The 16,307-nt window shown below is 43.3% G+C and overlaps 1 protein-coding gene across 3 annotated transcripts in view; it reads right to left on the reverse strand.

Annotated features, from left to right (window-relative positions):
- rttn (rotatin) overlaps positions 1 to 5,226 on the reverse strand; it is a 46,309-nt gene extending 41,083 nt beyond the window's left edge. For all 3 annotated transcript variants that reach the window (XM_054751122.2, XM_054751121.2, XM_015955291.3), the window contains exons 1-2: positions 5,083 to 5,226; positions 4,603 to 4,790 (exon numbers count right to left, since the gene is read on the reverse strand). In XM_054751122.2, coding sequence (XP_054607097.2) covers positions 4,603 to 4,790; positions 5,083 to 5,113 — 219 coding nt within the window. In that variant the 5' untranslated portion in view covers positions 5,114 to 5,226. The remainder of the gene's footprint in view (positions 1 to 4,602; positions 4,791 to 5,082) is intronic.
- Between the last annotated feature and the right edge of the window lie 11,081 nt (positions 5,227 to 16,307).

A 16,307-nucleotide genomic window follows, 5' to 3' on the forward strand; every position in this document is an offset into this window, starting at 1 on the left:
TTAGAATAAAGGACACCCACATAAATCATCTATTTTCCACTATATACTTGTTCAGAATATGTTTTTTATAATTCATTTTAAACACATTTATATTTGTACTTACTTTGATTTCTTCTTCTAAATTGTTCCATAATTTAACCCCTATTATTGTGATACACATCTGTTTTAATGTTGTTCTAAACTTATGTGTCCCTCTCAGGTTATATCCTCCTTCTCTCTGTGTGAACAGTTTCTGTATTTTATCAGGCATTAATTTACTTCTTACTTTATACATTATTTGTGCTGTTTTGTATTTAACCAAGTCCTGGAACTTCAATTCAACTTAAGAGATGGAGGCAAATTGTGCCTGTATGTAGCAGGCTCCTGATTAAAGTACCAAGAGCTTTATTTAAACATAAATCTTTTGCTAAGTTGATCGTTGCGTGTAAAAACAATACTTTTTTTTTATTTTAGGATCTTTACAAAGTTCGCAGGTCAGTTTAAAACAAATTAAGATACAACAACACATTTAGAAAACGACAGCAAATGCAGCCGTAGTTAAAAGAACATTCTTAAAAACCCTCAGAAAGGTTGAAAAACTATTGACTACTTGAGAAAAGAAGTATGAAGAAGTGTGGGACGACTTGCACAAGCTATGTGATTTGTTTGGTGTTTATGTATAATCAACCGACTTTTCCCTCATATTTAATGACATATTCATAAACTCTATTTAAACAAGAAGCTCATAGTAAACAGTTAAAAATACATTAGTCCTATGGTTTATAAATGAACGCGTTTATGACGCTCTTAGTACTAAATCTGTGTCAGTACCTTCCAGAACGTGCCGTTTCAGGGCTCTGTCACTTAAGAAAACAAGCTAGAGGTGGCCACGCCCACCCCTCCCCTGATTGGCTGCTATAAGCTGAGAAGTCACTAGCCACGTTTACATGCGCATATTTAATCGGATTGAATGCCCATTCAGATTGAAAATTCTGCATGTAAACATGTCAATCGGAATATTCTGATCCGATTCGGCCCGATCGGATTGAAATTTCAATCCGATTGAGAGAGGTGGTTTATTCCGTTCTTCATTCCGATTGACGTGCATGTACACAGCCATTCGGATTGTTGGGGTAAAATAATGCCCACTGCGCATGTGTGCAACAGCCAGCGGGCCTCTCCGCTGTCATTTGGACTGCCTGACTTCAAAAATGACGGTGTAATTAACAAGCGGCGGCTTTTAAATCCGACGACAAGCCGTCCCCGTTTCAGTAATATTTAATTCAGAACTTGCATTTTGTGGAAGTAAAATAAAAATCTGATTATTGCACAAATCAGTCGACAAACATGTTCAAATCTGTACTGGAAATACGCAGGTTTATCGTGGGGGTTGCACGGATCCCCGTTTCTGTCAGCTTTGAACGCAGCAGCTTCTGCAGCAGGTGATGGAGACGCGCTTGTAAAGAAGACAGGATAATCTGGGTTTTACAGACCTGATTGGAGTCTGATGTTGGGTAGGAAAACGTCCTCGGTTAAACACTCTGGACGACAGTAAAGTCCGTGTTAGAAGCACGTAAACGCAGATGACCTGAGATGCGGTTCGTTAATGATGAACACAGGCTTCTAAAACTTTCTGAACATCTTCTGTTATTTTGTTTGAACAAATTTTTCTCAACAGTTTCAGCTGATCGTCACATGTTATTAATAATAAGCCACAACAGAGCTCAGTAATAAAACATGAGGCCTACCCCCCCCCCCCCCCCGACCCCCGCTCTGTGCCGCAGCGCAACAGCTGTCAATTCAGACCCGCGGACCAGCTGATCAAGAGGCAGACATAACCCTCCCTTATTTTAATCAACAATAAAATGCAGCAAAGCATATATGTGCAGTTATTCACTGAAGAAAACGTCACTTCTATGAGCTAAATAAAAATATTAAATTGAATAAATAGATCAGGAAAGCAGGAAGAATAGTTATTTCTGTTTTTACATTTTTCTTTTCGTTTCATGGCGTTTGTTTACAATTTTTCTTTCGGCAAAGGCAACTCTGCGCATGCTCAACCTATTTAATCGGATTAAATGCTTGGTGCGTATGTACGCACGGGCACGGCATGATCGGATCATTTCAGTTCGTGTCCATGTGAACAGAGATTCGGAAATTCCGATCAACCAAGATTTCAATCGGATTGAGGAAATTTGCCACATGAAAACGCAGCTACTGTGAGATGTGCTCATCAGGATTAAAAGAAAATTATGTTAAACAAAAATAAAATACAACAGCAACACTACCAACATGCGACAGCACCTTACACATTTACACACTGGGTTAGATGAAGAGAAGAAGCCGATGGTTGTTTCTCCTAATCAGCCAACCATCGAAGAAGAATTAACAAAACTTGCCCGCATCTCCAGCCTTTTTCATATAACTACAGCATGGTTATTTATAATTTCAGTCTGATTTGGGAATTTGTTGTGATTATGTGTTTTTCACTAAAGATCACGTCATGTGGTATAAAGTGGGTGTGAGGGCCGTCTCAATGCTGTCACGGACTTCCTTTTAGCTTGGACGTAACTTGTTTTTTAAGCGGATTGAATCAACGCTCCTCAAGTTTTTCCTCATGAGCTGCTTCAAAAGGTATCCGTTTCATCTTTCAGTTCTTTTTAAAACACAGAAAAGATTTATTTACCTCCAACGTTCTGTTTGCGGCTGCAAACATCATCAGGCTGACGCTGATGGTGGCGTCACTTCCTTCATTTATCCGCAGGCAGCAGAGGATGTTGTCGCCCTCTGCTGCCCGCTCTCCCCTCTCCGATGATGCAGTCCCATGTGCGATCCAACCAGTAAACACCATCGTCTCTGTTCATGGTCCCACATCCACGTCTCCTTATCTCTATTGCTTCTTTTATCCATCTTTTGTATTTCTGTTGTTCGGTGTTTATGATCCTTGTGTTGTCCCAGTCCATTACATGGTTTTCTCTTGTGCAGTGATCTGTTACGGCTGACTTCTTTAATGTGCTTTCTGCTTCTTGTTTTGTTGCTCTTGTGTGTTTTCGACTTGTTTCTTTCTCGCACTCCTTTCTATGTTCTGTTGTTCTGAGTTGAGTTGGTGTCCGGTTTCTCCTATGTATGTTTTATTGCAGAGTTTGCATGAGATTTCGTAAACGACTCCACATTTAAGTCCAGTTGGTATCTTGTCTTTTGGTAACAGAAGAAAGAGACAAGAGGACAAACACATAAACACGCTTTAAAGACCTGTGGATACCCGACATGGGTAATAAACAAAGGAAAACAACAAACAACAACAGAAAGAAAAAACAACCAAAGCAAAGAACCAGAAACCCAGAAAGACAAGAACCAAAACCAGTGATCACCTTACCATACATCAGAGGCATAACAGAAAAAATAAGAGCAACAATGAAAAAACACAACATAAACACACCAACAAAACCATACACAACAGTTAGAAACAGACTAGTACACCCAAAAGACAAAATATCAGCTGGACTTAAATGTGGAGTCATTTACGAAATCCCGTGCAAACTCTGCAATAAAACATACATAGGAGAAACCGGACGCCAACTCAACACACAAACAATAGAACATAGAAAGGAGTGTGAGAAAGAAACAAGTCAAAAACACACAAGAGCAACAAAAGAAGAAGCAGAAAGTACAATAAAGAAGTCAGCTGTAACAGATCACTGCATAAGAGAAACCATATAATGGACTGGGACAACACACGGATCATAAACACCGAACAACAGAAATACAAAAGATGTATAAAAGAAGCTATAGAGATAAGGAGACGTGGATGTGGGACCATAAACAGAGACGATTGAGTTTACTCATTGGATCGCACATGGGACTGCATCATCGATCATCGGAGAGGGGAGAGCGGGCAGCAAAATGAAGGAAGTGACGCCACCATCGGCGTCAGCCTGATGATGTTTGCAGCCGCAAACGAAACGTTTCTGGTAAATAAACCTTTTCTGTGTTTTAAAAAGAACTGAAAAAAGGAATTTGAAACTCAACACAGCAAGAACACACCAAAAAAGGTATCCGTCTTTCACAGTCCCACGTGAACTGTCTGGTGATCTAAGATTCAGATCTACATCCAGAAACGTCTGAACTTTTATCTCCATTATTCGTGTTTTTCTCGTAGATTTCATGCAAAAGTATGTGTTCACTTTACATGAATAAGACAGTGGAGTAAAATGTATTTGGAAACTTGAATTCATGTGTGCTGAAATCATTTGAAAGCATGAAAAGGCTATGACATGAAGAAAAAACCCTAAACAGTGAGGAAAACACATTAAAAATAGTGGTAATCATGATAATCATTTAATATTCGAATCGCAGGACCCTGAATTGAAAAGGAATTGTGAGGTAGCTAAGGCAGCACACCCCTACATTTTAGGCACATAATTGATTAAATCTGTGTTTGTAGAGGTGGTAGAGACCCACATAGCTGCACAAAGGAATGCAAAATGTGAGTTTTACTTCATATGTTATCTTGAAAATTGCATGAACATAAAATGAAATAAAGCAATGGATTCATATAAAAAGCTAAACATGTGTGGCACTTCAATTCACATGTGGCTAAAAACAAAAATAACATTGTCTTACCTTTGATAAAGTTGAAAGCAGCTCCAGGACTTCCTCCTTCATTGGCACTTCTGGGAAATTGAACCACTCCAGCAGATACACGAACAGCATCTTTTCTTGGACGATGTCATCAACAGAGATAAGAGACAGATCCAGCTTACATAAGATGCTTTTCAATGCTCGAACTCTAATCTCCACCAAAGAGTGACCTAAGCGATGAAGAAGAAAAAAAACAAAAAAGGTTTATTAATATTTCTTTGAGCCAAGTTGGGGATAACTTGATGTCAGACTACAATAACTTGTACAGTAAAGTACTGGTTACAACAACATGACTTGCAGTTGTTAGCTAAAGTTGGCTAACTACAGCATAATTCACCTTAATGCAAGCCACAATAAAAGCTAGTGTTAGCTTGTGAACGAACAAGCGGGTGACAAGAGGTTCGGTTAGCTTAAGTTCGGGAAAATCCATCTTCCTTTAACCCGGCTAGCAGTTTAGCCTACCTATTTTCTTTATAAGCGGAGATAATTCCATGGCTGTCGCAATGCTGTAAAACGTCCTTTTTTAAAAACCGGCAAACAGAAAAGACTTGTAGACTTGTTGACTCATGTCAACAAACATCTCTGCCCGGGTCTGTTTTCAACAACCGCGCCAACGTCACGGCACTTCCGGTGGAGGTCTGCTCACGGTGCATTTAAGAACACCAACTGCGTCGGAAATTTTAGACACAAAGCACTTTCAAACTACAGATGTCAATAATATTATTGAAATTATGTCACTAACAACTTTCTAACTAAATTAATAGAACTAGAGTGCAGAAATATCTCTAATACAGACAGATTTAAATGGGTAATTTAAATCAGTCTGCAAAAGTCCAACTTTTGGACATGGACAACAAATTAGCTAATAGCCATTCCGCACTTCATGAATTGTAGTAATTTTACTGTACAAATAAAATTAAATTAAAGTTTGCAGTGAAGTGATTTTTACGTGCTGTTTAAAATGTCATACCTAAATACATTAAACCTGTAATAATTTACACCCATTTTAGATCAAACTAGAAGTGATCAATTCATTTGTTTTTAGAAATATATATGCTCATATTATTTTTGATGCAGATAACGCATTTACAGTTAACATGATGATGTTCAGCTAAAAAAATGCTTCTTTTTGTGATGTGTTTGCATTTGTGTTTATCTTATTACTACAGTACATTGCTATAAGCTGTCCAATTTGCGTTATGAAACATGCAGAATGTGGTGTTACACTATTGAGAAACAATCTGTGTTGCAGCATATGTGAGTCTAAAACCCTTTATCTAACATTTTTTAATGGTGCCCTCATTCCCAGACATGTTAGTCATGTGCTCTAATACACCCTCATACAATCACATATGCTGGCTTCTAAACTGTATGCTGATATCTGATGGCCAGATGGTCTCTCTCTCTCTCTCTCTCTCTCTCTCTCTCTCTCTCTCTCTCTTTTTTTTTTTTTTTTTTTTTTACACGGAAGACACTCTTGATGAATTATATAAATGGAAACTGTGTTCCCTCACCCGGACGTGGGTCACAGAGGCCCCCCTCTGGAGCCAGGCCTGGAGGTGGGGCACGTTGGCAAGCATCTGGTGGCCGGGCTTTCACCCATGGAACCTGGCCGGGCACAGCCCGAAGAGGAAATGTGGGTCCCCCTTTCCATTGGCTCACCACTCGTGGGAGGGGCCAAAGGGGTCGGGTGCAGTGTGTGACGGGTGGTGGTCGAGGGCGGGGACCTTGGCGGTCTGGTCCTCTGCCACAGAAGCTGGCTCTTAGCACATGGAATGTCACCTCTCTGGTGGGTAAGGAACCTGAGTTAGTGTGTGAGGTTGAGAGGTTCCGACTAGATATAGTCTGACTCACCTCAACGCATGGCTCTGGCTCTGGAACCAGTTTCCTTGAGAAGGGTTGGACTCTGGAGTTGCTCCCACTGAGAGGCACAGAACAGGGGTGGGCATACTATTGCCCCCCATCTTGGTGCCTGTACGTTGGGGTTTACCCCAGTGAATGAGAGGGTAGCCTCCTTCCGCCTACATGTGGGGGATCGGGTTCTGACTGTGGTCTGTGCTTATGCACCAAACTACAGTTCAGACTACCCACCCTTATTGGAGACCTTGGAGGGGGTGCTGGAAAGTGCTCCTTCCGGTGACTCCCTCTTTCTGCTGGGGGACTTTAACACTCACGTGGGCAACAACAGTGAGACCTGGAGAGGTGTGGTTGGGAGGAACGGCCCGCCTGATCTGAATTTGCGTGGTGTTTTGTTATTGGACTTCTGTGCTAGTCATGGATTGTCCATAATGAACACCATGTTCAGACATAAAGGTGTCCATATGTGCTCTTGGCACCAGGATACCTTAGGCTGCAGCTCGATGATCGACTTTGTTGTTGTTTCGTCTGACCTGCGGCCGCATGTCTTGGACACTCGGGTGAGGAGAGGGGCGGAGCTGTCAACTGACCACTACTTGGTGGTGAGTTGGCTCAGATGGTGGGGGAGGATGCCGGTCAGACCAGGCAGGCCCAAACGTATCGCGAGGGTCTGCTGGGAATGTCTTGCAGAGTCTCCTGTCAGAAGGAGTTTCAATTCCCACCTCCGGCAGAACTTCCAAAATTGCTCCGGGGGAGGCTGGGGACATTGAGTCTGAATGGACCCTGTTCCATGCCTCCATTGTTGAGGCGGCCGACCGGAGCTGTGGTCGCAGGATCGTCGTTGCCTGTAGTGGTGGCAACCCCCAAACCCGCTGGTGGACACCGGCGGTTAGGGATGCTGTCAAGCTGAAGAAAGAGTTCTATCAGGTTTTTTTAGCCTGTGGGACTCCAGAGGCAGCTGACGGGTACCGGCAGTCCAAGCGGAACGCGACTCGGGTGGTCGCCGAGACAAAAAAACGGGCATGGGAGGAGTTCGGTGAGACCATGGAGCAAGACATCCGTATGGCTTCGAGGAGATTCTGGTCCCATCCGGCAACTCAGGGGGGAAGCAGTGCGCTACCAACACTATCTATAGTGGGAACGGTGTGCTGGTGACCTCTACTCAGGACGTTGTGGATTGGTGGGCAGAATACTTCGAAGACCTCCTCATTCCCACCGACACGTCTTCCAGTGAGGAAGCAGAGTCTGGGGACTTTGGGTTGGCCTCTCAAATCTCTGGTGCTGAGGTCACTGAGGTGGTTAAAAAGCTCCTCTGTGGCAAGGCTCCAGGGGTGGATGAGATCTGCCCGGAGTTCCTTAAGGCTCTGGATGTTGTGGGGCTGTGTTGGCTGACGCGGCTCTGCAATATCGCGTGGACATCGGGGGCAGTCCCACTGGACTGGCAGACCGGGGTGGTGGTCCCCTTATTTAAAAAGGGTGTGTTCCAACTACAGGGAGATCGCACTCCTGAGCCTTCCTGGTAAGGCCTATTCAGGGGTTCTGGAGAGGAGGTTCCGTCGAATTGTTGAACCTCAGATTCAGGAGGAGCAATGTGGTTTTCGTCCTGGCCGTGGAACACTGGACCAGCTCTATACCCTTATTAGGGGGATCCTGGAGGGTGCGTGGGAATTTGCCCAACCAGTCTAAATGTGTTTTGTGGATTTGGAGAAGGCGTTTGACTGCGTCCCTCGGGGGGCCCTGTGGGGGGTACTCCAAGAGTATGGGGTACCAGGCCCTCTGATACGGGCTGTTAGGTCCCTGTATGACCGGTGTCAGAGCTTGGTCCGCATTGCCGGCAGTAAGTCGGCCTCGTTCCCAGTGAGAGTTGGACTCTGCCAAGGCTGCCCTTTGTCACCGATTCTGTTCATAACCTTTATGGACAGGATTTCTAGGCGCAGCCAAGGTGTGGAGGGCATCCGTTTTGGTGGCCTTAGGATCAGGTCTCTGCTTTTTGCAGATGATGTGGTCCTGTTGGCTTCATCAGAATGTGATCTTCAGCTTTCGCTGGAGCGTTTCACAACCGAGTGTGAAGCAGCTGGGATGAGAACCAGCTCCTCTAAATCTGAGACCATGGTCTTGATTCGGAAAAGGGTAGGATGCCTTCTCCAGGTCAGGGATGAGGTCCTGCCCCAAGTGGAGGAGTTTAAGTATCTCAGGGTCTTGTTCACGAGTGAGGGAAAACTGGAGCGTGAGATCGATAGGCGTATTGGTGCTGCATTTGCAGTGATGCGGGCGTTGCACCGGTCTGTCGTGGTGAAGAGAGAGCTGAGTTAGAAGGCGAAGCTCTCGATTTACCGGTCGATCTACGTTCCTACCCTCAATTATTGTTATGAGCTTTGGGTAGTGACCGAAAGAACGAGGTCGCAGATGCAAGCGGCCAAAATGAGTTTTCTCCGATGAGTGGCTGGGCTCACCCTTAGAGATATGGTGAGAAGCTCGGTCATTTGGGAGGGGCTCGGAGTAGACCCGCTGCTCCTCCACATCGAGAGGAGCCAGTTGAGGTGGCTCGGGCATCTGGTCAGGATAACTCCTGGACGCCTCCCTGGTGAGGTTTTCTGGGCACATCCAACCGGGAGGAGACCTGAAGGTAGACCCAGGACACAGTGGAGGGACTATGTCTCTCACCTGGCCAGGGAACCCCTTGGGATTCCCCCAGAGGAACTGGCCCAAGTGGCTGGGGAGAGGGAAGTCTGGGCCTCTCGCCTTAGGCTACTGCCCCCGTGACCCGACTCCAGATAAGTGGATGAAAATGGATGGATGGATGGATGGATGGATGGATGGATGGATGGATGGATGGATGCAAGACACATCACTCATGATTTTCACAAAGACTTCTTTATCCAACCATTGGACAATTTTAAACTTCACCTCACTTCAACTGACAAAGTGCATCGGGCCTGGAAAACATGGCTGCATGATGGAGTTTCAAACCACATTTATAAATTCAAAAAAGGAACAATTGTCTTAGTCAAATAGCTTAAAATGTAATAAAAAATTTTGCCATCAGAAAATTCCCGTCAGTTACTGATGTAATGTGTTTAATCGCATTTTCCTGTCACATTCTGTCAAAAACAAGAGTTTGCGTGCATCACCTCAAACAAATACCTATAACTATATTATCCTGATATTCTGTGCAGGAATTTATGCAGTTGCATGAAATCTCACACTTGAGATGTGACATGGATATGATCCACCGGCAGGGCGATAATTAATGCGCTTAGCAAAAGATTTGATGTCATTATAAATTAATCACACTTTTAACAATTCCACAGGGGTTAAGGCCCTATAATTAATTTGAGCATCACAGAGTGTGTTCTTCTGACACATAAACACACTGATGCTGTGAGACTGAGTGAAAAGATCATGATCAGTTAAACCTTTTTTAAACTATTGCTGTTGCATTTAGGCTCTTAGCTAAAGTTTGCAAATGTAACCATGAACATCACATAATGTTCTTATTTTTGCAGATTAGTCATCTGTATGTCTCGTTAGCAAAAATACATATGTAGTGACCTCTTTTGTTTGATTGACTGGCTCTCTCTAGCTTATAACAAGTAATATAACAATTCAGAGAAGAATCTGTGTCGATTTTATCATGTTGAACAAAATAGATTCAAGTGGTGGACAAAAAGTGTTGGACCAGCTGTTACAGTGTTCTCTTTAGTCCCGAAACATCATTTTTCCTTGACCTCAGGACTAAGCAAGGGTAAAGAAAACACTGACTGGAATTTCACATTTGATTTTAATGCTTCTAAAATGTTCAGTTATGAAAACGTGCAATACTATTGTCATAAAAATATTAAAGCACAGAGGCAGTTTGCATTGTGACAATTAATATTTGCATCAATATAAAGGTGAGGTTAACTTGTTAATTCAATACAGTTGCAGTGTTCTCTAGCGTCATTTAATGCCTTATGAGTAATTAAAATATGATGCTTCTGTTCTGAGATGCAGAATTTTTTAGTGCAGAAGTGGGCAAGCAGGATTGCTCATTATTATTAATAATATTCACACACCTCGCTTCTGATTGGCTAACAGAGTGCATTCAGCCATGTTGCAAAGTCACTTTCACCAAGACAGTGGGTGTTTCTCAATGCCAAGGAACCTTGCCTTGATGTCTTGGCCCTGCCCCGGTGTGGGAGATACGTCATCGGGAGCCGCCAAGAGAGTTCCAATGTTCATGTTGTACCGAGGCGTGTGTTCTCCGTTTGTTAGCCGTTTAGCTAGCTGAGCAAGGATACACAGGAGGTGTCTTGTAGCCTAGCCTTGGTCAAAAATTACCCACAATACATCGCGGTATTTTCAAAAGGATGGTGGATCAGAAGCCGGCAGCTACTTCGGGGACAATTTTCAAGTTTAAAAGTAAGTCAACTAATTTAAAATGTTTTTTTTTTTAGATCCAAAGAAGTTATCTATGGTTGGGTAGTTGCTTAGTAGTTGCAGCTTCTGTGGCTGACGGGTAGTAACTCACTTATATTTTAATCTAATAAACATATACACCATTTAAAAAGTAAACTAATACGTATAAAACATAACGTTATCTCCCGTGTCACGTGACGTTACGTGACCGCCGTGGAAGCCGTGGTCACATGATGCAAGTCTGTTCCATTAAACCATTTTCTTTGACCAAGAAAGGGCAGTGTCTTCGTAAGCAAGGCGCCTAGACATTGAGAAACACCCACTCTCCACTTTCTCTACTTGCTGCAAACATTTTTTTAAGCCTTCCTGTGGGCGGTTATGAGCCAAGATGGATGAGACCACGAATGCAAATTTACAGTGTGACATGGATATGTGAGGATTTTCAAATCCTAGCATTTCACTGTCTGCTTTCTATCAGAAGCAAATGCAGGAGATTGGTGAAGACTGTTTTCTTGTTTAGTCTGCATGAAAAAGTCAGAGTGACCGATTATAATCAGAAAAAAATGGCAAAAAAAATGTTTTTCAGTCAACCACACCTTTAAAACATTTGGCCACAGCTGTAAAGTTTGAATTTATATATTTAAAATAGAATAGAATAAACTTTTATTTTGTTACTTTAAGTGTTATACAGCTCTTCTAGCAAAAGGAATGTAAATGAATATAGGGCGCTGAGTTGTAAAGGCGAAGGTCTTGATTTTCTGGTCTATACTCCACCCCTCATCCATGGTTTTAAGATAGAAAGAAAGGAAATGATCTTTTATATGGCGCCTGTCAAGATAAAAATCATGAGGTGCTTCACAAGAACAAAAAAATTGTAAATGTAAAAAAGATTTAAAAATATGGTTCAAATGAGAAACAAATTGTGATAAAAATGTAAGGAAAGGGAAAGAGAAAATGAATAAGAAAGAGGAAAATCGATGGATCCCGGGAAAGGTGGAGTTGATAGAAAAAGCAGAATAAGGAGAGAGAGATGAAAGTCACACAAAAGCCAGCTTGAACAGGTGAGTGTCTGCTGCTTTTTAAAGGAGACCACTGAGTCCACTGATCTCAGGCTCAGGGGGAGAGAGGTCCAGAGTCTGGGGGCCACAGCAGCAAATGATCTGTCACTTTTGGTCTTTAGCCTGGTGCGCTGCACAACCAGTAGACTTTGATCACTGGACCTCAGGGACCTGCTGGGGGTGTAGGGACTAAGAAGATCACCCATGTAAGATGGTGCTTGTCCATGTAAGGCCCTATAGACCAGAACCAGGATTTTGAAATGAACCCTGAAGTTAACTGGCTGCCAGTGAAGCTGGAGGAGAAGCGGGGTGATGTGGGTGTGTTTAGAGGACTTGGTCAGAAGCCGAGCACAGGCATTCTGAACCACCTGTAGACGGTTCAGGGAGGTTCTGCTCAGACACGTGAAAAGAGAGTTGCAGTAGTCTAAGCGTGAGGAGATGAAGGAGTGGATAACTGTCTCACGTTCAGATCAGTACAGAATGAAACTCAGCTTAGCAATGTTCCTGAGATGGAAGAAGGAAGAGCGAAGGAGATAACTGACATCCAGGGAGAGAGCTGGGTTGAAGGTCACACCAAGGTTCCTGTCGAAGGGTTTGGTGTGAGAAGCAAACTGACCAAGAGAGTCTCTGACTTTGGGAACCAGCTTGTCTGGGGCACAGATGAGGATCTCAGTCTTATCTTCATTCAGCTGTAGAAAGCTCCCAGCCATCCAGGTTTTAATAGATTCTAAGCAGGTGTGTAACAGCTGCAGCTTAGACATCTCATGGGGCTTAAAGGAAACGTACAGTTGGATGTCATCTGTGTAAAGATGGTAGGAGATTCTTTAAAAGAGCTCAGGATGTGCTGAAGAGGAAGTAGATAGAGGAGGAGGAAGAGCAGAGGCCCCAGCACAGAACCTTGTGGAACACTATGGGTGAGAAACGTGGTGGATGACCCAAACTTGGAGACGGCCACAGAGAAGGAACACTCAGACAGATAAGGAGAACCACTCCAGAGCAGATCCTGATCGGCCTACCCAGTCTCTCAGCCTATCCAGTAGCAGGTGATGGTCAACAGTGTCAAAGGCTGCAGTCAGGTCCAGCAGGCCCAGAACAGAACAGTCTCCTGCATCACTGTGAGTCAGAAGGTCATTAGAGACTCCCAAGAAGAGCTGTTTCAGATGCGGATCATGACCAAAAGAACAAGGGCCCAGTGTTAGAAGGGTTGCTTCACAGCGACTCAGCATGAGTGATGAGTGAAACAAACACGTCTACCACACAATCATTCATCTTTCTGACAGTTTCAACAATTTTCTCTCTCGTCTCAGAATGTGTTCACAAAGAGATCACAGAGAGAAACTGTATCTCTTAGACTGCCGCTTCATTAATAAACATCGGGATCACCTGTGGACACTCAGACTAACACCCAGAGAGAAGCAGCCGAAATCCTGTAAGGTGGCTGCGTTTAGCGCAGGGGCGGCGTTAGGCCCGGCTACTTGGGCTGAAGCCCCGGATCTTTAATCAAAAGCCCCGGATCTCAAACGTGGAAGTAACATGCAGTACCAAAGTCCAACAGAGAGGGAGCAGCTAGCAGTAGTTTGTATACAGCCTACCTGAGCCTCCACCACTGAAGAAGAAGCCCTTCAGCAGCCAGCTTCTTCTGTAGTGCCTGTTTTTTCTACACTCTGCCTGAAACGCATGTGTGAAGATGGACAAAAGGACGTTTTTTAGACCAAAAGTACCGCGACAGAACCCCAGCTTTGATGAGACTGGTGTTGACTCAGGTTTGTGAGTCTTATTTGAAAATATTTGTTGTGCTGCTGGTTTGCCTAAAGTTAGCTTACTATCAGGTAAAGTTGATGGAGAAAGAAAGGGAATATTTACTATCATCTCACACTAAACACTAACAGAAACAATACTCTGCCCTGAATATGCTTAATATGTAGCTTTAGATTTAAAAATTATGTGGTACAAGACAAATATATATGTTGACTAGTGCGTGTCACATGTGTGCGCGCGTGCATGCGTTTGCGCGCGCGTGTGTGTGTTAAGCCCCGGATCTTCTTCAGTCCTTAATCCACCCCTGGTTTAGCGCAGCAACGTCTCTGTATTAGGGGCTAGTAGGGCTGGACCCCACCAGATGGCGGTGTGGAGCTCTCTGCCTTTTTAGAGTCATATTTTAAAGCCCATTCTGTCACTCAGAAATGTTTTATGCAGGCAGAACATGAAAATTGTCTCCTACACCTATCTCCTGCATCAGCTTCTGATATAAAATAGACGGTGAACCTCTAGGATTTGAAAAGCCTGACAGATCTACGTCACACTGTCACTTGACATTCATGGACTCAACCATCTTGACGCACGACAGCAAAGGCTGTTGTTGGTTTAACATCCAGGAAACAGCAGATAATGTCTTGGCTAGGTATAACCCCCCAGTATGACTTACAAGGCATTCATTCCTACTAGAGACCACCGCAAATGTATTGATGAGTGTTCCACACCTTTAGCTTCTCTTATGTTTAAAACCAGGATGAGAATATCATCAAACCCTATCTCCAGACAAAAGTTTCATGTAGTGTACTGAGTCATCCATCCAAGCCTGTCTCTACCTGCTCCACCCATCATCCACTTTGTTGAAGGAATGAAGAGGGGCAGCCAGGCCTCTCCCACTCCATCAGCCCCCTCAGAAATATATTTAAGTCCAAAGCCTCAGCCAAAACTGAAGCGAGCTCCACCATATTGGACAAATAATTTATGGCTGATGCAGCGTTCATTTGAAATTAAGATGAAACACAAGGAGCATCTTCACTTGTAGAGGTATCTCACTTAATGGCGTGGCCCCCTTCACGTTCCATCTTGACTTCCTGATTCTGTGCTTTGAGTCATGCCTACACATACATTCAGATACTTTCGGAGGAGCTGCTCCTGAGAGGAGTGATATCTTAAAGGTCCTTGTACGTTCAGATGCAAGAGTCCTATCAAACTACTAGTTTTTTTTTGCGTACACTTTGAACAGCTTTAGTAACTATCTGATCTGTTTATCCTGTCATTGTAAAGGAAACAGAGTTTTTTTTTCCCACGGCTGAGTGCTTACTTGTTTTTTACGGTCTGGCAAAGAGTATCAACCATGCTAAAAGTTTGTTTGTCAGGTCTAATTTGGCTTGTAGAAACATTGCATCCTTGCTTCTTGGTGTCCTTGGTGTTATATCTAATAGCTGTGCACCCCATCCCCACAAGCCCCCACCTCCTGCGCCAACACATCAAGAGACGGCAGCCTGATCAACCCTAATAGGCTCGGTAATTAGAGTCTTAGTTTGCACAGAACCTGTCTCCATTCAGCTGCTAAGCAGGTTGGGGAAGGACTGTCGTGCACTTGACAGTGTGGAAAAAAACAATGTAATGTTGAGTATATGCACCAAATTAACCTAGCCGTGGTAAACACATTCTGCTTTTTAAAACAATACTGACACTAATTAGGAAACCATGTATCACTGCAGCGTTCAGCTGAAGTGTAGAAGACTTGTAAAGTACTTAGAGGCATCTTGATGTTTCATGAATGCAAATTTTGAAGATCTTACAGCCTGAAAAGGTTGATTATACTACAGTTACATCTGATTTAGAGTAGAAAATTCAACCTTAAATTTTATAATTAGAAAATCATGATAAAAAGATTATAACAATTTACTTTTACCCAAATTTCCAAGCACAAAAATCACATTTTTGAATCTTGAATTTGGATATTTTATTTTTAAAACTGGTGACTGTACATTTTTATTCCACTCACACACAACTGCCTGCAGAAACTGGCTGATCTACAAGAAAGCCGAGCTCATTACTTCATTTTCACGTATTCAGAAGACATAAAAGCCTTGACTATTCCAACAGTCCAGAAGGAAGGATGGGGGGGGGGGGGGACTTTTGTTAGAAACACAGATCTTTCAGATTGTGTTTTCACAGGCTACAGCATAAAAATGAAAGCCCAAATAACTTAGATCAATTTTTAAACCAATCTCTACAAGACGACAGGGGCACCCAAGGACACATAATTTTGAGTTGTTTGAGTCAATGTTAAATTGTTTCTAAGGCTGCAGAGCCAGAGATCTGATGCGACACAGAAAAGCTGTTTGGTGTCTTTGCAGTTAAAAGTGAAGTTAAAGGAAATTTCACAGAAAAGCATTCAGTTTTCCAATGAATTGTTTATTTTGTGCTGCACCATTTACATTTCCCCTACATTGTTGAAAAAAATGCTCCTTGTTTAATCCATCCATCCATTTTCATCCGCTTATCCGGAGTCGGGTCGCGGGGGCAGTAGCCTAAGGCGAGAGGCCCAGACTTCCCTCTCCCCAGCCACTTGGGCCAGCTCCTCCGGGGAAATCCCAAGGCATTCCCTGGCCA

This window comes from Nothobranchius furzeri, chromosome 7 (assembly GCF_043380555.1).
Source record: "Nothobranchius furzeri strain GRZ-AD chromosome 7, NfurGRZ-RIMD1, whole genome shotgun sequence".
In the NCBI taxonomy this organism is placed as follows: Eukaryota; Metazoa; Chordata; class Actinopteri; order Cyprinodontiformes; family Nothobranchiidae; genus Nothobranchius; species Nothobranchius furzeri.